The 27,846-nt window shown below is 54.7% G+C and overlaps 1 protein-coding gene across 1 annotated transcript in view; it reads right to left on the minus strand.

Moving 5' to 3' along the window:
* The window catches only part of IGF2R (insulin like growth factor 2 receptor), a 106,845-nt gene extending 82,243 nt beyond the window's left edge, over positions 1-24,602 (minus strand). The window contains exons 1-2 of the mRNA XM_051854188.2: positions 24,233-24,602; positions 5,372-5,511 (exon numbers count right to left, since the gene is read on the minus strand). Of these exons, the coding sequence (XP_051710148.1) occupies positions 5,372-5,511; positions 24,233-24,393 (301 nt within the window). The 5' untranslated portion in view covers positions 24,394-24,602. The remainder of the gene's footprint in view (positions 1-5,371; positions 5,512-24,232) is intronic.
* Between the last annotated feature and the right edge of the window lie 3,244 nt (positions 24,603-27,846).

Below are 27,846 nucleotides of genomic sequence, written 5' to 3' on the forward strand. Positions count from 1 at the left end.
AGTACCAAGAACAACGCCCAAAAATGACCGGCAGTCAACTATTGACAGTAAATAAGTGAATATTAACCACTGGCTGTATTTCAAAAAAACTTACACATATAGCTTTGTACATGACCTAGAACATGACTAAACCCAGAACAAAAACCACACAATTTATTGAACCATCTCCAGCCAGATGGTTCCAGCATATTTGCCACAGCAAAAAAAAAAAAAAAAAAAAGAAACAAAAAAATTTTGTTCAAAGATCTATGTGTAGTATTATTTCTTCTGTTTTCTGCATTCATGAAAGTAGGTCATCAGAATTTGTTTTAAACATTAACAGACATTTCCAGGAGAGACCATAAATCATATAAAAACATGAACCGTTTCCAAAACGCAACCGATCCCTTAAATAGCCAACACGATTTTAAGAAAATGAAGGGGCAAAGGGCTGAAGGCACATCACACGAGTCAGGGAGGTGAAAGCTTTAATGTCGTGATCAGCCGGGATGGCTGCTGTGGATTTTTAAGAGTCAGACCATATAAACGGGACCGGGGGCCGGGCTCCTGACGGGAAGCACCGGGCCTGGCAGCCACAGTCAGGACCGCCATGTCCTCCCCAGGCCGCAACCACGAGCCAGCCGGGACTCCCGCTCCGACGCTGTCTCCTTCGGTAATGCCGTTCCCCAGCGAGCACGCTGCCTCAGTCCACACAGGAGGCAACGGGCTTCCCACTCCAAACGCAGAGCTCTGGATCCTCACAAAGACTAGTGAAAGCCCAGGTACTCACCACGGGGATAACAGGCATCATGTGAACACGTTTAGTATTTTTATACATGTGCAATGTTCAACATAATTCCAATTCAAAGTTTACGACCAAGCAACTGACTAGAATCCTGACAGTTTTAGAATATTTAAGAGAATTTCAGCTTTATCATATTTATAAGTTTAAACTGTTGTTCTTGTAAGAATTGTTGTGACGCTGAATTTTTTTTTTTTGAGATTTATTAATTTGAAAGTCAGAGTTACACAGCAAAAGAAGGAAAAGCAGATTGAGAGACAAAGGTCTTCCATCCGCTGGTTCACTCCCCAGATGGCTGCAACAGCCGGATCTGGGCCGATCGGAAGTCAGGAGCCAGGAGCATCTTCCAGGTCTCCCACGCAGGTGCAGGGGCCCAAGGAGTTCTATTGCTTTCCCAGGCCACAGCAGAGAGCTGGACTGGACATGGAGTGGCCAGGACTCAAACCGATGCCCACTGCAGATGGTGGCTTTACCTGCTGCGCCATATGTGAAGTACATCAAAAGGAACTCAAACACATACGACATACAAACCCTGCGAAATGTGCCGACGATGATTAACTCGATTGTTTGCTGCTACGTTCATCCATTCACGTGTAGTGTCACGTACCTAGGAAGGAACTGATGTGGGACTTTTTACACTAAAAACGTAAACTAAGCACTTTTTTCCAGAAAGCTTGGCACCACGAGTGTTTTAAGATTTCAGGTGTTCCTCGCCCCCAGCCCCCATCAGACTGTAGAATATTTAGAAATGAGACAGTTTGAGAACAAGACCCAAGTCCAAACACAGAATTCCCGGACACCCTAGACACACAGCCTGAAAGTAGTTTCTAACCCACTTCTAGCACACCGGCACTTACTGTCACCCCAGACGAGATCAGGAGTGGGATGTGCCACTTGCAGCGTCAGTGCGAGGAAGTTTCGGATTTGGGAGCCTTTCAGATCTTTGATTTTTGGATTATGGATGTTCAGTCTGCAATGCAGTACTGTTAAAACCAGAGTTGGGGTCTTAATATCTGCGTAGGAGCACAGAAAGTGCCCTTGAGGGCTCTAGGAAACACACATCAGCACTACCTTCCCCGCAGGGCTGCAGACAAGCACCCTGCAGCAGCCCACTTCCAGGCTGCCGGCCAGCAGCCCAGCAGGCAGCCATCTACATTTCTGCTAATTCAGTGCAGGGAACACGAGACAGCTCTCACGGTCGCTCTGCTCCGCCCAGCCGGATGCCGTCCTCTTGTGAATTGCCTGTTCTTGGGCTTCGCCGTTTTTCTCCCCAGCTGTCGGTCTCAATCTCCCTCTCCCTCTCCCTCTCCTAACAGCATGTGGGACTGCTGCTGGGAACATCTGCCCTGGCTAGTGTGGTCTTTTGTCTCCGGGACGCCTTGTGTCACTAAAGCGCCGTGTGCCACTAAAGCGTGTGCCACTAAAGCACCTTGTGCCACTAAAGCGTGTGCCCTCAGCTCCAGTTATGCGCCAGGCTTCTCCAGGGAAGCTCAGATTCTCTTCAGATTCTAAGTTACTAATTTTTTCCCAATGTCGAATTGTGTTTTCACTTTCAAATGTTAGCAGGTCTGTGATGTGAAGGGGGAGGGGAGTTGTCTCACTGTGCTTCGTGGAAGACACACCACCAAGGACACCCGAGATCCTGGCTGTGCGTTAGGCTTCTGCGTGTGCATGTCTGGATCTCTTTCTACACTGGCTCTTCTGTTCCTCTGATCTACGGGCGTTCCAGCTCTTGTGGTTGGTTTTAAAGTTCACATTTTTCCCTTTCTAGCAAGTTCATAAGACGTTAGTTTCTCAGTCGGCCGTGTGTTCGGGTTTCCCATCCCGGTTCCTGCTTCAGCGCCCACACCTGGCTGACGTGACCCTGCCACACTGCCTATGCATTTTAAATTGCGTTTCTTATTTTTACGATGAGAATGAGATCTTGATCTGCTTCAAAAGGTTGTTGGATAAATTAAATGTTTCACTTAAAAACATAAAACCTGGCACACACGTATACAACAAATTGACAGTTTACGCAAACTAGCAAAATTAGACCTGAGTCCACATTATCCTATGTCAATGTTCATGTCACTCTCCTCCACACACACAGTTTGCTTTCTGGAGTTAAAGAAATGAGCAACTGCTGCTGCCTCATTCTCCCTCTGGGAGTCCGCACTCCGGGACAGATCTCTGTGGTCTGTGTCCAGGAATAAAAAGGAGACTGCAAACTGCTGGTTTATATGGCCACCAACTTAACCTGTAACTTAGCTCTTACCCACCCAGTTGCCTTCAGCCTCGCCCCTTTAAGCAACCTTCTTTGTTCCACTGGGCCATGTCTTCCAAAGACACCTGCCATCGGCCCACCTTCCCAACACTGTTCCAAAGAATCTGCAGTGGACCCACGACCGAGCAGGCTCTCCAGGCCTCAGGGTTCAGTCACACTCATATTCTGTGCAGCCAGGCTGATCACAAATCACCCTCCTGATGACTTATCTGCATCTGATATCAGTCCCTTTTATTACAGGAAAGTACTTCAGAAAGTTACTAGAAAAATAAATTAAGGGGCCAGCATCCCGTATGGGCATTGGTTTGAGTCCTGGTTGTTCCATTTCCAATCCAGCTCCCTGCTAATGTGCCTGGGAAAGCAATGGAAGATGGCCCAAACACTTGGGTCCCTGCACCCATGTGGGAGATCTGGAAGAAGCTCCTGGCTTCAAATCTACTCAGCTCCAGCAGTTGTGGCCATTTGGGGAGTGAACCAGTGGATGGAGGACTCCTCCCTCTTCACTCCCTCCCACCCTCCCCTCCCTCCCTCCCTCCCTCCATCTCTGTGTCTTTCAAATTAAAAAAAAAAAAAAAAAATTTAAAAAGACAAGTTTATTTTGGTGCAAAAGATTTGTTGAAACCCACCCAGTTTTTCATAATAAGCATTTCCACAAACTTCAGGAATAACCCTCACAGGCAGGTTTAAAGCTTTCTGCGCTTGGTGCAGGCTCTTGGTACAAGGGTTAAGACGCTGCTTGGGGACACTTGCATCCCACATCAGAGCTCCTGGGTTCACCTCCTTGTCCACTCCAGGTCCCAGCTTCCAGCAAACGCATAGCCTGGGAGGCAGCAGGTGGTGGCTCAAGTCCTTGGGTCTCAGCCACCCATGTGGGAGACCCGGCATGAGTTCCGGTTCCTGGCTTCAGCCTGCCCCAGCTGTTGCTGCCACTTCTAGAGGGAACCCACAGGTGGGAGCTCTGTCCCTCCTCTGCATTTCAAATACATTTTAAAAACAAATGCAATTTTCCAAGTATTCTGCACCTCAATGAACTCACCTTGTAACTCCATTTTCCATGAACTTTTTGAAGTTCCCTCCTAGTATACCAAGCCACAAACTATAAGACACAATTTCATTGGCCCAGAACATGAAGGTATTATAATAAAGTCAAGGGGAAAAGTACCTTCTCCTGTTTCTGCAAACCTGATTGATCAACCCTGGCCACCAGACTCTCTGCAGCGAAGAAGCACGAGGAGAAATCCCCCATCCCTGCCCTTGGGCACCTGCCTTCACCTGCTCCACGACACCAAGAGGTGCCCAGCCCACCTGGACCTCCTCCACCACAGGACTGCAGCCTGGCCCAAACCCTCGCAAAGACAGGCAGCACGCACTTCCCTCTCTGACTCTGAGACCCTCATGACCATTTAATGTGTGAGGTAAGTCTTTTTATTTATTTATTTTTTAAAGTTTTATTTATTTATTTGAGAGGCAGAGTTAGAGAGAGAGAGACAGAGAGAGAGAGACAAGTCTTCCATCTACTGGTTCACTCCCCAAATGGCCACTACAGCCAGAGCTGGGCCAATCCAAAGCCAGGAGCTTCTTCCAGGTCTCCCACGTGGGTGCAGGGGCCCAAGGACTTGGGCCATCTGCTGCTGCTTTCCCAGGCCACAGCAGAGAGCTGGATCAGAAGTGGAACAGACTTAACCTAAGCCACAGCTCCTGCCCCGTAAGTCTAATGCCATAGGCTAATGAAACACCACAGGGCCAGCACTGTGGCGTAGAAGGTTAAGCCTCCGCGTGCAGTGCCCGCATCCCATGTGGGTGCTAGTTCGAGTCCCAGCTGCTCCTCTGCTGATCCAGCTCCCTGCTAATGCTCCTGGGAAAGCAGCATAAGATGGCCCAAGTGTCTGGGCCCCTGCACCCACATGGGAGACCCGGAAGAAGCTCCTGGCTCCAACTTTAGCTTGGCCCAGCCCTGGCCATTGCAGTCATTTGGAGCGTGAACCAGCAGATGGAAGATCTCTCCCCTCCCACCCCTAACTCTTTCAAATAAATCAATCTTTAAAAAAAAAAAAAAAAAACTACCACAAAAGAAAGGGTTGTGGACAAGGCACGGGGAGGAGGGGCTGGACACTGAGGGGTGAGGGAGGGAGAAGAGAAAATGCAGAGTTTACGGGAAAGGTGGGAGAGGGGAGAGAGCCGCCCAGGACAGCTCTGCCTTCCTCACGTAAGGCAAACTCTCACCACCTCTGTTATAAAACATGAGGCACACGCACGCACGCGCACACACACACACACACACACACCCTCCCACCCATCGGGCGCCCACCGGCGGTGTCACTCACCCACGGAACGATAGCTGCCCGTCTTCAGGTCGTGCATGCACACGGCGCTGGACGGCCCACACGGGGCAGCGGCCACGTTTCCACAGACGTTGATTTTATAAAGTATGTTATTTTTGGTATCAACGGCTTCCCATGTATAACTGGAAAGGAAGAAAAACAACTTGTCACTGTCATGGACTTGCCAATAATTACACTTCTCTCTAGTTTCAGCGCCGAGCCGTGTTTGCTCAGAACTACCACAAACTAGGAGACATTTTCGTTGGCGAGAATGCGAATGTCAAGTATGTCCAGTTGACGCAAAGCCAGGGCAGGAACCGCTGCCACCCCGCTCTGCTGAGGTCCACTCCACGCCACCCCAGGACCTGACGCGCGGCACGGCGGTCCGGCGCCTCCCCACCACCACCACGGCGCTGAGAGGCCAGGGGGCTGCTCCCGCTCTTCTCGCGATGGCACTGCGGAGCCCCACGGTTCACAGCCACGCTGACGAGAGCGATGTCGTCACCGAATCCACGGCCGGGCAGCATCCACTTGGGCTGCTTCACCGAGAGCCACTTCAAAGCCCTGGCCCCGCGGCCGGGGAGCAGCCGCCAAGGAGGCGACCGCGCCCTTTTCCCAGCGCCCGCTCTTCCCTCCGCGAGCGTGCTGCCCACCCTCCAGCACCAGGGGGTCGCTTCCGCAGACGGGGGAGGAGAGTGACCCAGAGCCCCCGCGGACACGGCATCACCCTACACAAAGCAGGGGGCTGTGGCCTGGAGAAGGCATGGGGGCCCCCGGGCTGCACGTGATCCCCCACTGCGAGCTCAGTCCACTCCCAGAGCCTCCGAGATGGGGGACATCAGTGCCAGGTCTCAGAACGAAGCTCCAGGCAGCAGCCCCTCCCTGCGTGGACTCAGTTTCCCGTGATGGAGGAGCCAAGAGCCCTGTGGCGGTCACTGGCAGACAAGGCAGCACGTGTCCCCCAGAACCTAAGCTGCCAAGCAGCTGCAGGGTGGAAGCACCCACAGCATTCCAGCAGGGTGACAGCTGGTACAAACCTGAAAAACAGGCTGGGGTACCAGCTGAGCGCCCGGCCTGGGGTGCCAGCAGGTGCAGCTCAACTCATCAGTCGCTTCTCAGAGCCACAGAGCCAGGACGTTGCACACAAGAGAAAACCACCCAAGGATGGCCAGGCACAGCGGAAAACACCGGTCAGGACTTGCCTCCTGCGCTCCACATCACCCTCGCTCATCTGCTTCACACACGTTTCTAACACGCACTGCACGGGGCAAGATCAAACCCACCAGTGGCAGAGCGGAGGGCAGAAAGCAAGCAAGTAAATGAACGCCCAGGGCATTCCACCTGCTGATCCACGCTCCGAGGAAGACGAAGTAGCCTGGCCTGACGGGGCACTACGAGGCTGCTGGACACTAGGACGCTTTGAGATGGCTGCCCTGAGGCCTGCTCACAAAGGTAACAACCTGGGGGCAGGGAGTGGGAGGGGGGGTTACAGCAGGAAGGACATTCCAGCAGAGGGACCAGCCAGGTAGAGAACTCGCCTAGTTGTGGGACAGACAGGAGGGCACGGGGAGGCTGGGTCACGGGGGTGGGGGTGGGGCCTGCAGAACTCAGGAACAAAGGAAGCCCTGCAGAGAGGCCACGGATCGCCCCAGGAACACAGACGCTGGGGTTTCTATTTGCGGGGCATCAGTGGACTGGCGCGATCACTGCCCAATGACAGGGCAATGCTCCTCTCTTGCAGGGCGATGGCTAAGCCTGCCCAGGACAGCAGACAGCACGTTCAGAGCCTTGACGGTGGCACCCGTAACCAAGCTCACAAACCTAGGTCTGTGACAGGGTGGAGAAGTGTGTCACTTAGAGCGAGGCAGCTGGACGGAAGCCACACGGGGCCTGAGCTGCTCTGCTTTTCAGAGGAGACGTGGAAACAAGGCGAGGGTTGGGGAGCAGAGGAGACAGAGAACAGTGAACGAGGGGCAGCGCCCGGATTTCCTGGAAATCAGCGTTGCTGGAAAGCAAGCCTGGCGCTCCACTGGATCACGGGCTCTCCTCCATTCGCATTTCCTCTCTGTTTCCCACAAGCTCGGTGGCTCTGGGAACAGGGGCGGTGAGTCCCCTGAAGGGTCCTGCGCACTGTTTACCGGTGTGTGTGGGTGTGTGTGTGTGTGTGTGTGTGTGTGTGTTTCAGGCAAACGTGCACGGTGCTTTCGCACCCTCCTGCCCGGAAGCTGCTGGTTATGCAGGCACAGCTGGAATGTTTGTGTGTGTGTGTGCATGCACGTGCACTGTGTTTCCACAAAGTTCCCACTTACTTTCTTACGTGGCCCCGTTTCTTGCTGAAACTTAAACTTGTAGTATTACAGCTTGGTTTTCTTTTGATCTGATTTGTGGATCTCATTCTTTTCCTTCACTGTTTTTCTTAAGCCTTTACTGTGGAAGTCCACACAGCCTCGTCTAGAGCGCGGGCTGTCTAGGACCTGCACCGGCCTGGCTGTCGTGAGCCGTGCTGGTGTGGAGTGCCCGCTCCTGGTTTTGGCTGTGCTTCCTCACTTCGCGTAGGGAGGTTTCCAGCAGACAAATGTTCAGACAAAATATTACCACTCCTCAGAGCTACACTGCATCCTACTCAGCGTGCAGTACTCCCAGGGCTGCTCAACCCATCCCCTGGTTCTATAATATGATCACGGTGCTTTTAAGCTTTAACATCAATTTAATTTTACAAATGATTTGGGCCTAGGCCACTCTGGTGGCTTGACCATCAATCTGGCAAAAAATTTAGAATCATCCCGTTTCAGACATATAACCTCTTTATTCTCTTATTGATTTGAGAGTCAAAGAGAGAGGGGGAGGATGGGAGGGAGAAAGAGACAAAGGGGGCGGGGCAAAGAGAAATATTCCACCCCCTTGGTCACTCCCCAAATGCCTGCAGCAGTTGGGGCTGTGCCAGAACAAAGCTGGGAGCCAAGAACTGAATGTGGGTCTCCTGTTTGGGTGACAGGGACCTGAGTACTTGAGCCACCACCTGCTGCCTCCCCGGGTGTGCATTAGCAGGAAGCGGGAATTGGAAATGGAGCGAGGACTTGAACCCAGGCAATCTGATGTGGGATGCAGGCATTCCAAGTACTGTCCCAACCACTAGGTCAAATGCCTACCCCTTTAACATGAATCTCTTAAAAAGTGCTATGAAGTATTTATATAACTCTCAAGTTTATTATATAGTCTTTAAAAAATATTTACTACTAGCAGAAGCATAGTTTAATCTAACCAGAGTTATATTACACTACATACCAGAGTGTATGATACTGTTTGAAATATGCTTCATGAGTTTTCAGGGAGATTGAGCTCCTAATGACACTGGACACTAGGCAGGTGTGTTTTAAAGCAGACGTGACGGCCGCTGGAGTCATGTTCGCACTGCTGAAAGCCTGCGGGTGCCTTGGCAGCATCATTTAGGAGGCACCGTGTCATTCTTTTCATTTCCCTGAGATGCGGCCAAGATCCCGGCACCTTTGCCTGTGCTCTGCCGCTGGGGACTGGGAGCAGCGAGCAAGCACCCGCCAGGAGCAGAGCTGCAACCGCGCCACGCAGCCGTCTCACACACACACACACACACACACACACACACCTCCCAAATGCAGTCGGGTTTTCTAAGTCACTGACCCTGTGCCACGGTCCGCCTCATCCAAGGGAAGCAACTGGACACAGGGCGGGGAACAGGAGGCACCACAGGGGCCCAGGGCAGCCGCCTGCCCCAGAATCCTGCCCAGTGTCCCAGTCCTGCGAGGCCTGGGGAGCGTCCTCAGGGAAAGCAGCGCAGCCCCACGCAGAACTGCTCTTCTGGACACAAAACTCTGCAAGAAGCCGGGTTGGGAAAATTAGCAAAAGCACGCAGACCTTGGCTCCTTGACCTCATTTCTCAGGATGTGAAACGTTTCAGGATGGCCCCTCTCCCACGCTCAGAAGAGCCTCATCGGTCTCTCAGGCAAGCCTGGAAGCCGCCGACGCCGACGCCGACGCCGACGCACGCCACAGTGGCTGCTGGAGGTGACTGGCACATTGCCCTCTGTGGCACCTCACTGCTCAGCGACGCCATCCCCTGAGGTGTCCGTTCTCACCCCTGCACCGCCACTGGAGCTCACGGCCCGCTGCCCGGCAGATGTAAGCGCCTACATCCCTGATGGCTTGGGCGGGCGTCTGAGGTACTGATTAAGATGCCCCACATCCCACATCAGAGTGCCTGGGTTCAGTCCTGGCTCCACTGCCAATCCCACCTTCCTGCCAATGCACACTCTGGGAGGCAGGTGGTGGCTCAAGTACTTGGGTTCCTGCCACCCACGTGGGAGACGTGGATTGAGTCCCAGGCTCCTGGTCCAGCTTCAGCCATTGCAGGCATTCGGGAAGTAAACCAGGGATACACCCACGACTCTGAACCACATGTGGTAAACCAGAGATACACCCACAACTCTAAGCCACATGTGCCCCAGCTCTGGGCGCCGGTTTCCAAGCTCCTCAGACTCGGCTCAAAGTCCCAAGACTGGGAGGGATCACACCTCTCCCAGCGTCACACAAAGAGGACGGGACGGGCCTGGAATCAACTCCGGTCAGTCTACACCCTAGAGGTAGGCGCTTTCCCACAGAGGGAAACTGCTTCATCTGTTTTCAGGATTTTAAAACACTTAAATCAACTTTTCAGAAAATATTTAGCATGTCAATGACAACATTCAAACCAGCAAAGCATTTCACACAACTTTATAGAGTTCAAATCTTGTCACAATTAAGTGCTGTTAAAACAACAGATTCTGCATGGCGTAAAGATTCCCAAGTTCCAATTATGTTACCAGCCAACTGTCTATAGTACAATTTGGTTCCATAAAATACCAATTACATAGAAAGATGGAAATCACCACGCTGCAGCTCTCTGCGCTCGCAGCTCTTTGCACAAATTCCCTTCCCGTTGTCAAGGCCATGGTTCACGTAGATGATGCCTGGGTGGCGAAGGCAGACTTCTCGGAGCCCCTGGCCCCCTCTGAGTGCAGCCTCCTGGGAGAAGCCATGAACTTCCCGAAGGCTCGGGGCCCCCACCCTGTCATGCTCGTGGCCAGATCACACGCTCCTCCTAGTCCAAGTTCTCCCCCAAGTTCAGGCTTCTGCTACTCCATAGTCCCAGCCCAGCTCTGCTTTCTCTGCAGTCTGAAGTACCAAACACCAGAGGTAGAGAAAACATGCATTATCATGCCCGCTCCCTCCCCACTGGCCGGGGACCCCACAAGGAAGGGACACGTCTGTAATGCTCTCGTCGGCACAGAATCACACCCCCCCACCCTGCTCCCGCGGCAACCGCCATCAATAACTCAAGCCGGCAGGAAATGGGGGAGGGTCAGAAGTCCCACACATGGCAATCGCCTCCACAAACCTCTGATTTTAAAGTGAATTCTGTGGCTGAAAAACGTCCTAGACGCGGGCAGCCACTGGGCGAGTCCACCACACGTTCTGAACCTCTCCCACCTTCTTCAGGGAAGCTTCCTCCCTGCTACAGCCACCCTGAGCACCCCACCCGTCCGTGCCCGCACTCAGCGGGGGGGGGGGGGGGGGCCCTCATGTGGTTCACGTTTCTTAACCTCCTGGACACGCTGGGCCAGAGAGATGGGAGCACACAGGCAATGCACGTCAACCTGCCCAGAGACGGGAAGGTGCTTCCGCGTTCCCACCCTGCTCCGGCAAAGGCCCCCGTGACAGCCCACACTGGCCACGTCTGGACTGAGCAGGCAGCACATGGACTGCCCGCGCGCCTGCCAGGAGCTGGGACATGAGGGGAGGGGAGGGGAGCTGCAGGGCCAGTGGCACCGAGCGAGCCTCCAATGTCTGTGAATAAGGAAGAAGGGAAAACTCAGAAAGCCACAGGGTGCACCGTCCAGGGGTCCTGGGACACAGAGTGACGCCTCTCCAGGTTTTCACGTGTGTCATCCCAAACGCCTGCAGGAGTGCAATGCCCTGAAGCTGTAACGGGAAAGTTCCTATGTTTTACAACTAAATAAATAAATAAAGGAGATAAAGTTCTCCCTCCCACACTTAGAGTACGGCCATCTCTTGAAAGAAAGGAGCCTTGGAAAATCCAGTTCCTTCTCTGGAATACAAAAACATCTCCATGGCCAGCTCACTAGGCTAATCCTCCGCCTACGGCGCCAGCACCCCGGGTTCTAGTCCCAGTTGGGGCACAGGATTCTGTCCTGGTCACCCCTCTTCCAGTCCAGCTCTCTGCTGTGGCCCAGGAGTGCAGTGGAGGATGGCCCAAGTGCTTGGGCCCTGCACCCGCATGGGAGACCAGGAGAAGCACCAGGCTCCTGGCTTTGGATCGGCGCAGCGTGCCGGCTGTAGCGGCCAACAGAAAAAGGAAGACCTTTCTCTCTGTCTCTCTCTCTAACTCTGCCGCCTTTCAAAAAAAAAAAAAAAAAAATCCCCATTAATCCCCTTCCTCACACCACCACACATCCACACTATGGAAATACACCTCGCTCCTCTCTCTCCTTGTGAGTCTTGGGGTGACGGTCACGTATCTATTACACATTTTATTACCGGCCTACAATTACTGGCACAGAAAGAAGGACAGAGGCATAACAGCCTCTGTAATAAAATGAATAAGCATGTGTGACTCTATCATTTGGTTTCCTTAAGGGGAGAAAAAAAAAAGCCCAGCTGGTGATGTACCAGCGAGAATTGTACAGCCAGACCCCATCCATGCCACTCGAGCAAGGGATGCTTTGCTGAGTGGAGAGTGAGCCACGGATCCAGCCCAGTGGACTCAGAGGGAGCTCAGGGCCTGTCCAAGGCGCTCGTCCACACGGTCTCCTCCTTCGGCACGCACCCAAGTCCTCTGAAAGAACACTCAAGAAATCATGTGGCTTACAGCCGCCCTTTATCACTGTCAAGACAGTTTCTCAGCCCACTAACCTCCAAAAATCTGGGCCAGCCTCCCAAACTAAGGAGGACAGGCCAAAAAAAAAAGGCGGGACGGAGTTGGGGGGAGAAGGGAAGGGTGGAAAGCAGCAGGGTCCCGTCGCCGATACTGGCACCGGCGCGACAAGAGCATAAAGCAACCACTGTCGCCAACAGCCGCCTGCTACCACCACCGCAGGGACAGCATCTGATCTGGCATGGTGACTCTGTCCTCTGACCTGGGGCTGGGAGCACATGAGCTTGACACAGCGTGACCAAAGCCTATACAGGAAGTACTTCACTTCCCATTCTAACAAACCCACAAAGCTGTGGACGAAGATACAGGGCCTGCAAAAAAAAAAAAAAAAAAATAGTGCCAGCTTCAGCTTCAATCTTTGGTGCTGCCTGTCGTGCAGGGCCCGGAAGCAGAAAGGCAGCCAGCAGCCCAGCGTCACACACAACAGCTAAGTCCGCGGCAGAAGCCGACGGCAGCCACGTGGGCATCAGGGCCTACACCACGAGCGGGTGGAGCACAGGTCAGGGGGAGAGCGGTAAGAGACCCTCTCCTGACAGGACCCTCGGTCACAGTGGGAAGAGCTGCAGGGACCTGGGCCTGAACCTGCACCGCCGCCGGCTTCCTCTCCCAGCACAGCCGGCTGAGTCGCAAGGTCCCGGCAGGAAGCAGGGGCCCAGGGCTCTGAGGGAGGCAGACAGAGGCTCTGCCTGCTCCACAGACGGGCAACCTGCTCACGCAAAGGCATCTGGAGAGGGAGGCGGAGCAGGCTGGGGGCTGACAGTGCTGGGCAGAAGCCCCCCCACCCCACGCACAAAACCACACACCCTCCGCACGGGACACAAACACACACATCACACACGCTCCACACATCCACATATTTCACACACACCACGCAGTCTACACGCCCAGTCTGCACACAGCCTCAGACACATTCACACACAACCACACACGCACAACCAGCTGCCTCCCACAACTTGTCAGAAACGGCCAGTGACCCTGGGCTCAGCCACTGGCTGCCGCCGTCAGAACACAGACCTGAGGGATGGAGACTGCTGGCACAGGAGCAGGAGAGCAAGGCTCTCTTCCCGAACAGGCATCACCGCAGTGCACAGCGTGGGATTCTCACGGAGTTACCCAGTGCCCTCCACGCAACATGCACGCCCTCTGCAACCCAGGATGGGGGTCAGCGTCTCCCCTAAACCCTGCTCCACGGTGAAGCTTCAGAATCCCTTGTGCATATGAAAAACCCGTACAAACGGCCAAGGCCTCCTGCATCACACAGCCGTCTGTGCCACGGGCTTCAGCGCCAACCCACGGCAGACCCCGCTGCCCAGGCCCAACGCCTTTCCCTGAGTCCCTGCTCCAGGGAGCGCCGGCCCCTCTCTGCCGTCAGCTCAGCCTGGAGCATCGCAAGGGCCAATTCGGTGGACACAGGAGCAAAGCCTCTGCTCCGGAGAGGCGGGGGTCCGCAGTGGGCAAGCACACAGGGCTGAGCAGAGTGGAGCGCCGGCCAGGGCAGGGGGCACACACAGCACCCTCCTTCGAGCCGGAGCCCTTTGTTCTCACCTCTCCGAAAACGGGCGGAACATCCCAAGCCAACAACGGTGCGGCTCTCACACTGTGTGTGTGCTTTTTTTTTTTTTTTAATTTATTTATTTATTTGAAAGAGTTAGAGAGAAACTTCCATCCATCCATTGGTTCACTCCCCATATGGCTGCAACAGTTAGGCCAAGGTCAGGAGCCAGGAGCTTCATCCAAGTCTCCCTTGTGGGTGCAGGGGCCCAAGCATTTGGGCCATCCTCTGCTGCTTTCCCAGGTCATTAGCAGGGAGCTGGATCAGAAGTGGAGCAGCCAGGACTTGATCCAGCACCTAAAGAACCACACATAGCCACACCAGTGTTTGGGAGAGGCGTGTCCTGCTCCAGGGCACGTGCCACAGCTCTCATTACCCACTTCATTAAAAAGCATCGCCAAGGGGCCAGCATTGTGGCACAGCAGATAAAGCCGCCACCCGCAATGCAAGCATCCCATATGGATGGCGGTTCCTGTCCCCATGTCCCAGCTGCTCCACTTCTGACCCAGCTCCCCGCTAACGGCCTGGGAAAGCAATGGAAGATGGCAGAAGTGCATGGACCTGCCACCCACATGGAAGACCTAGATGAAGCTCCTGGCTTCTGCCAGGCCCAGCCCTGGCCGTTGTAGTCATCTGGGGAGTGAACCAGCAGATGGAAGATGTCTTACTCTGTGTCTCCCTCTCTCCAATTCTTTCAAATCAATAAATAAATCTTAAGAAAAATAAATAACAAGCATCACCAACTCAAAGGAACTGTGAATAGAAAACACATCTGTGAACTCATCGAAGCATCTTTCACACAGCCAAACCCTCCCAGGCTCCCTGAGAGCACAGGCTCTAGCCATGACGGCCGCCTCAGGGCCCCAGCACCAGTGAGTGCTCCACCCCTGCTGCCCCTGTCCTCCCTCTCCCAAGGAGTCACGGGGGCCCCGCCCTTCCCCAGCCTGGCAGGGGGGCTCTCCCACCTGCATGTCTGACACAGGGAACCCCCGGTGGGGAAGGTGTTCCTGCACTCAGGTGCAGGCCACTCCGCGGTTCCTCCTGGTTCTGCTTTTGCATCAAGTCGCAGAGCGCCCCTCGGCCCACCTGCCCAGCTCCCCTGTGCCACAGGATCAGGAAAGCCCAGTGACTCAGGGGCGCCGCCTCCTCTAGCGGCCAGCGCTCACAGGACGAGGGAGACGCCGGCCCCCTTGGGGTGGAAAGTTCGCTCCCACAGCAGCCGACCGCTGGCGGGCACGGTGAGGATGACTCACTGGAAGCTCGCCCTTGTCATTTCTAGGAAACCCACCTCGTTAGCACCCCTGTTCCGCAGGCCGGGGGCTCCCGCTGCAGGCGGGGGTGGGGCGCACAAGGAGGAAACAGCTGTGCTAAATCGGGTAACGGACTTGGGAGCAGCGGTCATCAAGAGGTGGCAGCAAAGTACTTGACCCACAATCAGCGTGCTCTGGGACGGGCGGTGTGGGGGCATTCGATGACAGCAGGCGGGTGAGGGCCAGCAGGGACCCTGCCCAAAAGACCCCTCCTCCGCCTCCCTCCAACTTCCTCCAAAGCCTGGGCTCACTCTGCACACATCCCTTAATCTCACCCAGAGCCCTCTGAGTCCTAAAACAACAGAGAATGACGCTTGCCCTCCACACTCAGGCGGCAAGGACTCCCCCAGGATCTAAAAGCACACAAACAGGCACCCAGGAACCCCCACCCCCAGAGGCCGACAGGGGCAGGATCTATGCTGGCAGGAACTCAAGGCTCGGGCTTCCCTGCACCGCGGAGGGTTCACACAGCCCTCCCCAGGCCCCGCTGGTGAAGCACCGTCGTGAGCACCTCCAAACACCGGCCAGCACAGCTCTCCAGGCTGTACTGCAAGGGGAGTTTAGCAAGTCTGTCATGTCCTTCTCACTGGCCTGCGTTCCCGTCATGCCCCAGGCCACCAGGAGCAGCCCTGCAGTCCAGCACCCATGCCTCCACCTCCAGGGGAGCCCCCCGCTGCCTACACCCTCAACAGGAGCCTGCTGGGACTTCCTGACTCCCCAAGAGATAAACAAGGGGGCCCTCTCTTTCCCACAGACGGTGGAGCTGCCACCCTCTTGCTCTCCTCCCGCCAGAGGAAGAGGGGTGCAGGAAAGGACCAAGGCCCAGTACACACTGGGTGCTTGGCACCCGCCTACACCCCACACCTCCTGTCCACAAGCTCCTTGCCATCGGGAGGAGTCCTCAGGCCAGAACTCAGAATCAAAGTTCCGCACACAAAGCAGCCCGGAGAATCGCAAAACCTGTGGCCTGGAAACCTTTTCAAACGGCAGAAACTTCCTGGGCAGGCCAAGGTACGACCCCGGTGAAGCTGTGGTGCGGCCACGGAGGCACGGGCTGCAAACGTGAAGCCCTGCTCCCAGCCAGCAGCGCAGTCTCGCCGCAGGTAAGGCGGCAAGGAGCCCGCACATCTGTGGATGCTGAGCGCGGGCCAGGCAAATGCGCTCTCATTCCCACGCCCAGCCCAACCCCAGCCAGCATCCCAACTGACACAGAAGGGAAGACAGGCCGGGGTGGGGCGGGGGGCCTCTGCCCCAGGCCTGTGAGGGGAACAGTGCGGACTCCAAAACGGACTCCCACCTCTCCCCTGGAGGAAAGTGAGATCCAGAAAAGAGGAGTGAGCACAGAGCTGTGGCAAGCAGGATGCTCCAGGCTGCCAACAGCAGGGGTCCGGCAGCTGCCTCTCCACGCTGGGGAGGATGGAAGAGGCCCGGAGAGGCACACCCTGCCCATCCCCCTCTCCCCAGGAACAATTGATAGCCAAGTTCCAACAACTGCTTCCCCGCACAGCTGCACAGGGAGGCAACCCCAGGAAGATAAGGAGATAACCCAGAAAGCCGGGCCCAAGGAAAAGGAACCGAGAGCAGTCAGGGCAGGGGTTTAAGACACACACGACGAATTCGACAAGTTCATGGGAACCAGAATTAAAGCATGAGCTTGTGTTGGCGCCAAAAAAAAAAAAAAAGAGAGAGAGAGAGAGAGAGATTTTGCAATCCATGCATACAAAAGGTTTTCAGACAGTCCATGGAAATGGCGGGTGCAGAAAATCCATGCATAGACTTCAAAAACTGAACTGCACAGATTAACTCGGACTAGAAAATCCATGCATGAACTTTAAAAAAATTTTACACCAAATGAACTTATCTGTTACCTCCATTTTTTCTTGTTAGTTGCATACCCTGTTCATGATTTAGATAGCATCTACACATTCTTTTTTGTTACCTCCACTTTTCCAGGACTGTGTAAGTGCCCCTGCACCTCGGGAGGGCTGTGACTGCCTGCCCTGGCAGCCAAGCAGCAGGAGCCGGCGGCTGTGACTGCGAAGACCTGAAGACCTGAAGACCGCAGCCACACCGCGGCCACACAGCGGGAGGCAAGGGCAGAGGGCCACCTCCCACACCCTGCCCGACGCCGTGGGAGCCGGGTGAACGCAGAAGAGCAACAGACAAACGGAGCAGGAGAAAGAAATCGGGACAAAGAAAAGCCAAACAGCACAGTCCGTAACTCCGACCCAGAACACGTCCCCCTCAGACTCAACTCATCAAACACTCCCACCTGGAGTCGGTGCTGGGCCGCGGGAGAAATCTCGGTAAATTCCACCACACCCACTCCCCACGATGCAAAAATAAAGTCAATAAACAACCCCAAAACCCACTTACCTGGAAAAGAAGGGTGTACAACATTAGAGGGCCCAGAAAGTTGCGAGAGAACTTGTGCGTCCAAAAAGGAAATATATAGAATTGAGCTATTGAAAAAACCACACGTCAGAACCCATAAGAAAGCTACGGGCTTAGGGAGAAACATTTTAAACTCATTTCTTACATGACAGGACGTGATTTAAATTTTCTCAACATACAGGATGCATCTTAAATTCACGCTGTTCATACACAATGTGATTTAAATTCATTTCTTACATATATGACATGATTTAAAGTGAAATCTCTAAGATTTCAATTCAAACTGGAAACAAGAAAATGTAGGAACAGAAGAAATTAATGAAATTAACAGGAGAAATTAATGAAATCAAAAATTAATGGTGACGGGGTGGTGAATAAAATGCTCATTCTTTTGAAAAAACTTAAAAAGGTAATCAAACCTGCAGTTAATATAATTAAGGAAAAAAGGTGCAAACTGTTGCAATCTTTACTTAATATATACTAAATTGATCTTCTGTATATAAAGATAATTGAAAATGAATCTTGATGTGAATGGAATGGGAGAGGAAGCAGGAGTTGGGAGGGTTGCAGATGAGAGGGAAGTTATGGGGGGAAAAAGCCATTGTAATCCATAAGCTGTACTTTGGAAATTTATATTTGCTAAATAAAATTTTTAAAAAAGAGGTGCAAAGACAGGAATTTTTTAAAACTTACCTACAAAGAACATTTTTGAGAATAAAAAGTGTATAGCATGCTACCTAGTTCCATACAAATATGTGATTAAAATGACAATTTTCTAGGAAAAAGAGAGAATACCCAAATTGGCTCAATAAAAATTAGGAAATCTGACTAGCAAATAAAGGACCTAAAACTGAGACCATAACCAAAACTCTTCCCCACCACACTCCAAGGCACCCAGACTAGACAGTTCTGGTGAGCTGTACCAAGACTAAAGGAACAGAAAATACTCATCTTATACAAAACCGGTTCTACTGCAAACACACACGGAAGGCAAGCTAGCTCTTTCTACAAAGCAAACATATTCCTGAGAACAAAATCAGTCAAGCCCAGCCAAATCTCACCTAAAAACTCCGTCCCCAGGGGGCCAGCGCTGTGGCGTGACATAGTGGGCTTAATGCCCTGGCCTGCAGCGCTGGCATCCCATATGGTATGGGCCCCTGCACCCATGTGGGAAACCTGGAAGAAGCTCTGGGGTCCTGGCTTTGGATCAGCTCAGCTCCAGCCATTGCAGCCATTTGGGGAGTGAACCAGCAGGTGAAAGCTCGCTCTCTCTCTGTCTTTCAAACAAATAAGTAAATCTTTAAAAAATAAATAAATAAAACACCTTGGTTGTATGTTCATGGAAAAAAAATGTGCCCCTGCACCCATGTGGGAGACCCAGAAGAGGCTCCCGGCTCCAGATCAGCCCAACTCCAGCCACTGCAACCATCTAAGACGTGAACCAGCAGTCTCTCCCTCTCACTGTCTGTAACTCTACCTCCCAATTAAATAAAAATCTTTTTAAAATCTTTTAAATCTAGTTAAAATAAATAAACGTTCACCCTTTCCTCATAGCCTATGTAAAAATTAAATTAAAAAGTAGATCATGGAGCTAAACATGAAAGTTGAAGCTATAGAACTTCTAGAAGCAAACACAGGAGAAGATCCCTGTGACCTTGGAGTACACCAGTGGTTCTCCATGGGGCACCCTGGGGGGCCAGGGTGAGAGGCAGGCAGTGGAGAGAACTCTTAGCATCTAATGTCCCAGCCCAAACGTCCACAGTGCTGAGCCGACAAATTCCGGGGTAGCCAAAAATCTTAGACTACCAAAAAGCACAGAACATTAGGGAAAAAATGGAGGAGTGGGCATTCAGCGCAGCAATTCAGTCGCCTCTTGAGACTGAATCCTGGTTCAAATCACCTCTGACCCCGCTCCCCGCGGATGCACACCTGGGAGGCCCCACTGCCTGGGTCCCTGCCACCCACATGGGAGACCTGGATTGAGTTCCAGGCTCCTGGCTTTGGTCTGGCCCAGTCCTGACTGCTGTGGGCATCTGGAGAGTAAACCAGAGGACTGGAGATTTTCTCTCTCTCTCTCTCCACACACACACACACACACACACACACACACACACACACATATGCCTGTGTGTCTTTCAAACAAAATGAAAAGAAATTAAAAATTTTAAAGCAATTTGATAAGTTGGAGTCCATCACATTTTATAAAATATCTGTTCTTCAAACTCAGGGAAGGAAACGGTAAGGCAAAGACTGAACAATAATGCACATTAATCTAAGAAACAACCTGAACCCAGAATATATAAGAAACTCTTAAACCTCAAGAGAAAACATCCAAGATAAGTTTTAAAGGATGAGGTAATTACTCTTTTTTGTTTAGTTTTTATTTGAAAGGCAAAGTTACAGAGAGAGTGTGTCCGTCTGCTGGTTCACTCCCCAAATGGCTGTAGTGGCCAGGGCTAGGCCAGACCAAAGCCAGGAGCCAGGAGCTTCTTCTGGGTCTCCATGTGGGTGCAGGAGGCCAAACCCTTGGGCCCTCCTCCACTACTTTCCCAGGTGCACTGGCAAAGGAGCAGGATCAGAAGTGGAGCAGCCAGGACCCAAATGGGCATCCAAATGGATGCTGTCATCATAGGCACAGGCTTAACTGCAGTGCCAGCTGGGGCAGCAGTGGAGTGGGAGGGCTGGTGGGGGACTTAGTGTTACAAGTGGCAAGATCAAGTGTTGACAAGGCTAGGGAACACCTGGGGCTCTCATGCACTGCTGCTGGGGATACAGCATGAGCACGGCACAACCCCTTCCGTGGTTCCCATGAACCCATAAAAATGGCAGCTGGGCCATTACCAAGATGCCCACCCACAGCTGGGACACACTCAGAAGAGGAGGAAGAGCCACGCCTTGCCAGGAGACGCGGCTCTAGAACTTGCTGAATTCTGCCTGCCCAGTACACACCTTTTACTAATAATCCCTCCATGAAATGTTGGCAAAAAACATGAAGCCAAGGACTGGCACTGTGATACAGCAGATTAAACCACCACCTACGACGCCAGCATCCCAGGAGCACCGGTTCAAGTCCCGGCTGCTCCACTTCTGATCCAGCTCCCTGCTAATGTGCCTGGGAAAGCAGCAGAAGATGGCCCAAGCCCTTGGGTCCTTGCACCCATGTGGGAGACCCAGAAGAAGCTCCAGGCTCCTAGCTTGGGCCGGGCCTAGCTCTGGTCTTTGCAGCCATTTAGGGAGTGAACCAGCAGATAAAGACCTCTCCCCACCCTCTTATAAATAAATAAAAAATAAATTAAAAAAAAAAAAAAGAAATGCACGCACACACACAAAGGGGTACAATCCAGGTTGAACATATGACCCAAATTAGGAATATAGGCACTGTTCCTTTAGAAAAAATACAGAGGGAAAAAAAGTCTCCTCTGAGAGAGAAACTGAAGTATCTTCAAATCCCAGCTGGCTCCGCGATGCTCTTGTCCAACACAATAAAACTTTTCAGCATGGACACCCACCCAAGCTGGAGAAAGCTTGTTTGCACGAATTTTAAAGCACGTAACTGCCTAAATCAAGCCAGACCAACGTATTATTTTATAATTACTACAAACTGTTAAGACTTCACCCATTAAGGATGTTGTTAACACCAAAATAATGGATGGAAGCTTGCATGTTACATATGTAACACAGCGTTTCAGGGAGTTTAAAGCGGAGTAAAGACGCAAGCTACTGGCTCTCTGAGCGCACGTTGGTCAGCTCTGGAGCGCTGCTCGGCCTGGCTGGCCTCTGCCCCTCTCTTCCTGGCTCGCTCTCCTCTGGCTCTCACTGGGCTGCCCCAGGACCTCTGCAGGAGCCAGTCTCACAGCCTGCCATGCTGGCCCCAGGTACACTGGAGCAAAAGTTCCTCGCTGCCTCCAGTAAGGAAAGAGGGCGCGGGAGCTCAGACGGCCGCCGAGGCGCCTGTCCTTGTTCCATCACCTCCTCCACGCAGGGCTCACCTGACCCGGCAGCCCTGCCCCTGACACTCAGAACTGACCGCTGAGGCTCTGAGGGAACCAGCGCTTACTCAAGTGCTGCTTCAAGCCGGCTACACTCCGGGGAACTTGCTCCCGCCGCGCTCACGGAGACGCTCAGAGCTGGGGCGGGGGCTGGGGTGGGGGCGGGGGCTGAAGAGTTCGCCCGCTGCTGTCACCTCTCCCACCAGCCGTCGGCACCAGGAGCTCCGCCCCGGCCCCAGCTTCTGGTGTCCAGCAGGCACCCAGAGGCAGGCCTGAGCTTCCCAGATGTGGTCCTGGGGTCACAAGCGGGAAAATGCTCCCTCCAGGTTCTAAGGCGCTGGGTTGGGTAGAGGGCTGCGGCCCCAGCACGCACAGCACGGGCGTTAAACCTGCGTGGCGGCCGCCCTGCGAGCGACCGCGGCGTCTGGGGGCAAAGCGTGTTTTGCAAATGACTGAAACATGATGCTTCTTTACATAGGGGGCTGCCTGCCCAAGACCAAGGTGCAAAAACAAAGAGTAATTCTTGCAGGGCTCATTTTACATCCTCGCCGAGGCAGACCTGAGGAGCTATTTACATTTCAGTAAAGGAACGCCCAGGGGCAGAAGGAACAGGCAGCCCGGGGCGGCGTGCTTCGGCACAGAGGGCGCAGAGCGCTAACCACCGCCTGCCCCGCCGGGCCGTGCTGGTTCCAGTCCAGGCTGCTCTGCTTCCAATCCAGGTCTCTGCTGAGGCCCCTGGGGAAGCAGTGAAGGGTGGCCCGGGTACGTGGGGCCCTGCCACATAAGCAGGAGACCAGGCGAGTCCCAGGCTCTGGCGTCTGCCTGGGCCCAGCCCTGGCCGTTACATCGGCTGGGGAAGTGAACCAGAAGATGCAAGAGCGTTCTCTTTGTCTCCCCCTCTCTATCACTCTGCCCTTCAAATAAGCTAAAGAAATATATTTTTAAAATGATTTAAGAGATAGCTAAACACATCATGCTCTGGGGATGCTCCGTATAACTTCTCAGATGGGCTTAAAGGAGGGAAAAAAAGAGAGAAGTCAACACGCATTCCCATAACTCAGAAACGCGCTTTAGCTAAGAACGTTTAGCCAGCGTCATCAAAGGTACGCAGATACCTGATCATCCCAAGAGAAAAAAAAAAATTCAGAGGTAGGGACTTGAAACAGGACAGAGGGAAGAACTTCACTTTGCAGAAACTTCGTGTAACGGACAGAACTTGGAGGGAAAGCAGCAGGAGTGCACCAGGGCTTTCCCGCCCTGAGAAGTCCCAGGGGCATCAGGGCACCCCCGACCCGGGGGCGTCCTGGGGCCTTGGCCGGCTCGCTCTGCCACCCTAACAACGCCGGGCGAGCGCAGCCCCTCTCCACAGTCCCCGAGCCATGCCCACATGTGACAGGGGCCACAGTATGGAAAGATCCAAAGTCCACTCCTGCTGGACCACGACCACGAGGCCCTGCTCCACGTGGCGGGGGGGGGGGGGCGAACACGGAGCGAAGACTCCAGGGTCACTAAACTGTAACCAAAAGCGGGGGCCCCCGAATGAGCCCCGCAAGACCAGTCTACCCCCAGGCCAACTTTAACCGCAACCATCAAGCAGTGAGTTCCGGCTCATTCACGATCCGCAGCGTGTCGCCCCCGCGAGCCTCGCCGAGTTAATTCCTAATGGACGCGTCGGGTCGCAGCAGCCCTGACATTCAGTTTCAATGGCAGCGCTCGCCGACACCACGAAGTCACCGCGGCAGCTCGAGCGGGGCGCACCGCACGGCAAACCCGCCTGCTGCAAACTCCCCCCGGTGCCCTCCCGCCCTGAGCGGGGCCGCCCTCCCTCTCCCGGGAAACACGACCCCCGGGGAGCCAGCCGACCCGCCTCGGAGGGGCGAGTGAGAGCCCACAAACTCCCCGTTCGGCCCGAAAGTGCGCTGCGCTGCGCCCGGTCCTCGGAGTGCCCTGCCCGCGCTGGGGGAGAAGGCGTGTCGGCTGCCCAGAACTTTCCACCGCGCTTCCTTCTCCCCAAAGTGTGCACGGTGAACAAAGCCGGGCTGCCCATCGCCCTCGCAGCGCCAGCAAGTCCCCGGGCAACGGCCGTCGAGGGGACCAGCGGTGCCACGGACCCCCGGGCGCGGAGACTCCGCTGGAAGCGCCCACCCGCAGACAATGACATCATCGGGGCATCGAGACAGGAAGTCAGGCTGCGAGAGGCGAGCAGTCGCCTCGGGAGCCCCCCGGGACCCCAAGGGGAAAGGACCCCGACTGTGGCATCGCGCCCTCGCGGAGAAAATGGAGACCCGCAGGGAGACTCCCACTCAGCACAGGAAACCAAGGCGTGGGCTGCGCCCGCGGCCGGGTGTCCCCCAGCCCGAGGGTCCCGCCGGCGCCCCGCAGGGGAACAAAGCACGGCCGCCGCGCCAGCCCCCCGCAACTCGCGGCGGGGGCCCGGAGTCGCACAAAGCCGCCGGCGAGGTGACAGCCACAAGTGGCCGGGCGCCGGCGCCGCGACCCCCGCCCGCGCGCCCGCGCGCGCAACTTTCCCTCAGGGCCGGCGCGGGGCGCACCCCCACGGGGCACGAGCGGCGCCCCGGGGACCCTGCCCCCCCACCGCGGCCGCGCGCCCCGGGCACAGCGAGTGCAGCCGGCGCCCCGCGGGCCACCCACCTGCACAGCTCAGGGAACTCCGCGGCCTGGGCCCGCGCGGCCGGCGGCGCCGCGACCAGCAGCAGCAGCAGCAGCAGCTCCCGCGACCTGAGCAGGGAGCGCAGCGGGCGGGCGGCGGGCACGGGCCCCAGGTGGGCGCTCCTGCCCGCGGCGGCCCTCATCGCACCGGGCCCGGGCGGCGCGAAGGGCGCGGGGCGGGCGGCGAGCGGCTGCCCGGGGCCACGCGTGGGACGGGGTCGCGCCGCCAGGGCGGAGGTGGCGGTGGAAGCGGAGGTGCGGCCGGAGCGGAGCCGGGGCAGGAATGAGAGCCGGAGCCTGAGGGGAGTGCGGCTCGGTTGAGCTCGGCAAGCGGCGGCGGCCCGGAACCGCATCACGTGACCGCCGTCGGCACCGCCCCCTCTCCGCCCCCAGCTCACGTGACACCCTTGTTCAGGTGATCCGGGCCCGCCCAGGCTCCGCCCAGGCCCGGTCACGTGAGCGCCGCCCGCGCCGGACGGGAAGCGGCGCCGCCGGGTGGGGCGGCCGGGCCAGGTGCGGCGTCGGGCGGCGCCCCCCGGCGGCTGCGCGCGGCGCGGGGGCGCGGGACCGGGCTGCGCCGTGGCCTTGGCCCTTCCCAGCCTGCTGCAAGGTCTCCGGCCTCGAGCGCCCGGCCGGCAAAGGGCGAGGGGTCTCGGGCAAAGGAAGCCGGCGCCGCGGACCGGCCGCCGAAGGGGCCTGCGCCCGGGAGAGCCCCTGGGCCCCGCGGCGGCCCGGGAGGCGCCGAGGTGGGCGAATCTGAGCAGACGGTTCCTTCGGGCTGGGCACGGCCGCCCGCCTGTTTGCAGCGGGGCTTCCGCCCCGGAAACCGAGCGAAGCCGCAAGCGGGGCGCCCTGAGGGGTGCCGAGGCAGCCCGGCTGTCCCCGAGGGGCTGGGGGCCGCCGGCCGGAGAGCGGGCAAGTGCACCAAGTTCTGCATCGAATGAGCGTTCAGTTCTGTCTTTCCGTGAACTTCTCGAAGCACCCGCGTGGCTCTGTTATTAGAGGCTTGTGTCCCACTAGCATTCCCGCACTTTGATTTCGCTCGTTGTCTCCTCACGCCCATTCTACAGATAAGGAGACTGAGGCGGAGGAACCGGCTGATGGCGCCAGCCCGTCCCCGGGCCGGTGACAAAGCCGCCGAGCTGTGTTGCCCAAGGGTCACACAGACCGAGAGAGGAAGGGGTGCCAGCGCCTCAGGAGCACTCGGATGTCCCCTGTGGGCTTGTGTTTTGCAACTCCGTCACAGCTGCTGTAGGCCAAGGTCATCAGTGGATTCGAAGCCCAGCAGGTGAAAAGTGATTGTGAACCACGTGTGTGCTGTGTCCCAGTGTCGGTCACAAAGCGCCGTCCTCGCGGTGGAAAGAGTGCCTTCGGTACCCCCGGAGATGAAATCCTGCTAGAGGATAAGAATTAGAGTGTGGTCGTGACTCAGGTGCGGATGTAAAAGGAGCGTGTGTCAAGACATTCGTTAAACGGAGGGCCAGTGACATGTTGCAGCTGGTTCACAGACAGCTCCAGAGAGACCCCAAAACGCAAGCCTATAGCCTCGGATACCCAAAAAGTCTATGGAAAACTGGAATTAAAAGATGTTTATTTTGGTGCGAAACATTTTGTTTAATCCGTGCATAGTTTTTTCATAATACACATTTTCCTGTGGACTTTTTGATGACCCCAGGCAGGCAGGAAAGCAGAAATGAAATTGTGCATTGGATGGAAGACTACTTGGTATCCGTAGGTCAGAAATCAACTGCAGACCCAGTGGACACTGGACACAACTTGCATTTATTTTTTTTTTTTTAAGACTATTTTGAAAGAGTTACAGTAACAGAGAGAGATCCTCCATCTGCTGCCTCACTCCCCAGGCGGCCGGCCGCAATGCCCAGGCCGAAGCCAGAAGCCTCATGAAGGGCTCCCATGTGAGTGGCAGGGGCCCAAACGCTTGGGCCGTTTTCCACTGCTTTTCCCGGGCCATTAGCAGGGAGCAGGGTCCGAAGTGGAACAGTTGGGACTCAAACCGGTGCCCATGTGGAATGCGGGAGTCACGGGTGCCAGCTTTACCTGCCATGCCACAACACCAGCCCCACAGCTTGCATTTCTAAAGACAAAAATCAGATACCGCAATCAGCGTTTTACAGTTTACAGAGTTGCGAAATACCTCCAAGACCACAGAAAGCACTCAGCCCCTGGAGTCAATGCTGTGGTCCCCTGTTCTCTGTGGTTTCATTTTCTGGGGTGCATGTATTGGATGTTGTGTGTCTCCCCAGAAGCTAATGAGTAATGAGGCTTGGTACTCAGTGTGGTGGTGGGAGAGCCCTTAGGAGCATGCACTTGGCAGGGTGATGGGAACCTGGTCTCTGGCTTCCGTTTGGTGGTGTGACCACCTGCGCCCACCCTTGCTGTCTACCGTGCAGCGGCGAACCCAGGGGAGACCCCCCACAAGAGCTGGTACTGCACTGTTTGGACTTCTAGCTTCCAAAATTGGGAGCTAAATAAAACTTTTCTTTATAAATTAGCCTGCTTCCAGTATTTTGTGATAGGAATGCAAAACTGACCAATGTGTGTGGTTTCAGTTCCCTGCAGGCCACTTCAGGCCAGAAAATTAAATGGAAAAATTCAGAAATAATAATCAGGGGCCAGAGTTGTGGTATAGTGGGTTAATTCGATGCCTGTGACACCAGCATCCCATATGGGCATTGGTTCGAGTCCCAGCTGCTCAACTTTCGATCCAGCTCCCTGCTAAGGTGCCTGGGAAGGCAGCAGAAGACGGCCGAGGTGCTTGGGCCCTGCCACCCGAGTGGAAGACCCAGATAGAATTCCAGGTTCAACCTGGCCTAGCCCTGGCCATTGCAGCCATTTGGAGTGTGAACCAGCGGATAGAAGAACTCCATGTCTCTCTCCCTCTCTCTCTCTCTCTTTCTAACTCTGCCTGTCAAATAAAGTAATAAATCTTTTTAAAAATAATTAGTAACTTTCAAATAACTAAAAATAATATTTTGTTGTAATTTTTCTATTATTGTTGTTGGTAACCCCTTGCTGTGCCTAATGTATGAATTAAGTAATGTAATCTTTTTTAAAGGTTTATTTATTTGAAAGAGTTACACAGGGAGAGAAGGGAAGGAGAGGCAGAGAGAGAGGTCTTTCATCTGCTGGTTCACTCCCAAATTGGCCACAACGGCCGGAGCTGAGCCGATCCGGGAGCCAGGAGCTTCCTCCAGGTCTCCTACATGGGGGCAGGGAGCCAAGGATTTGGGCCATCTTCTACTGCTTTCCCAGGCCACAGCAGAGAGCTGGGTCGGAAGTGGAGCAGCCAGGACTCGAACCGGCGCCCATATGGGATGTTGGCACTGCAGGCGGCAGCTTCACCCGCCTCGCCACAGCGCCGGCCCCGGTAGTATCATCCTAATATGCACATACGGGAGACAACGGCATTCATGGTCTGTGCTAGCTGCGGCCCAGGCATTCACGGGAGATCTAAGTTCATCAGTAATATTTTTGATCCACTTCAATGTCATTCACAGTTTTTCCCTACCATGCACAATATCATTTATGTGGCGTTCTTTTTAAAGTTATTTTATTTAAGAGGCAGAGAGAGATGC

Source organism: Oryctolagus cuniculus, chromosome 5 (genome assembly GCF_964237555.1).
Source record: "Oryctolagus cuniculus chromosome 5, mOryCun1.1, whole genome shotgun sequence".
In the NCBI taxonomy this organism is placed as follows: domain Eukaryota; kingdom Metazoa; phylum Chordata; class Mammalia; order Lagomorpha; family Leporidae; genus Oryctolagus; species Oryctolagus cuniculus.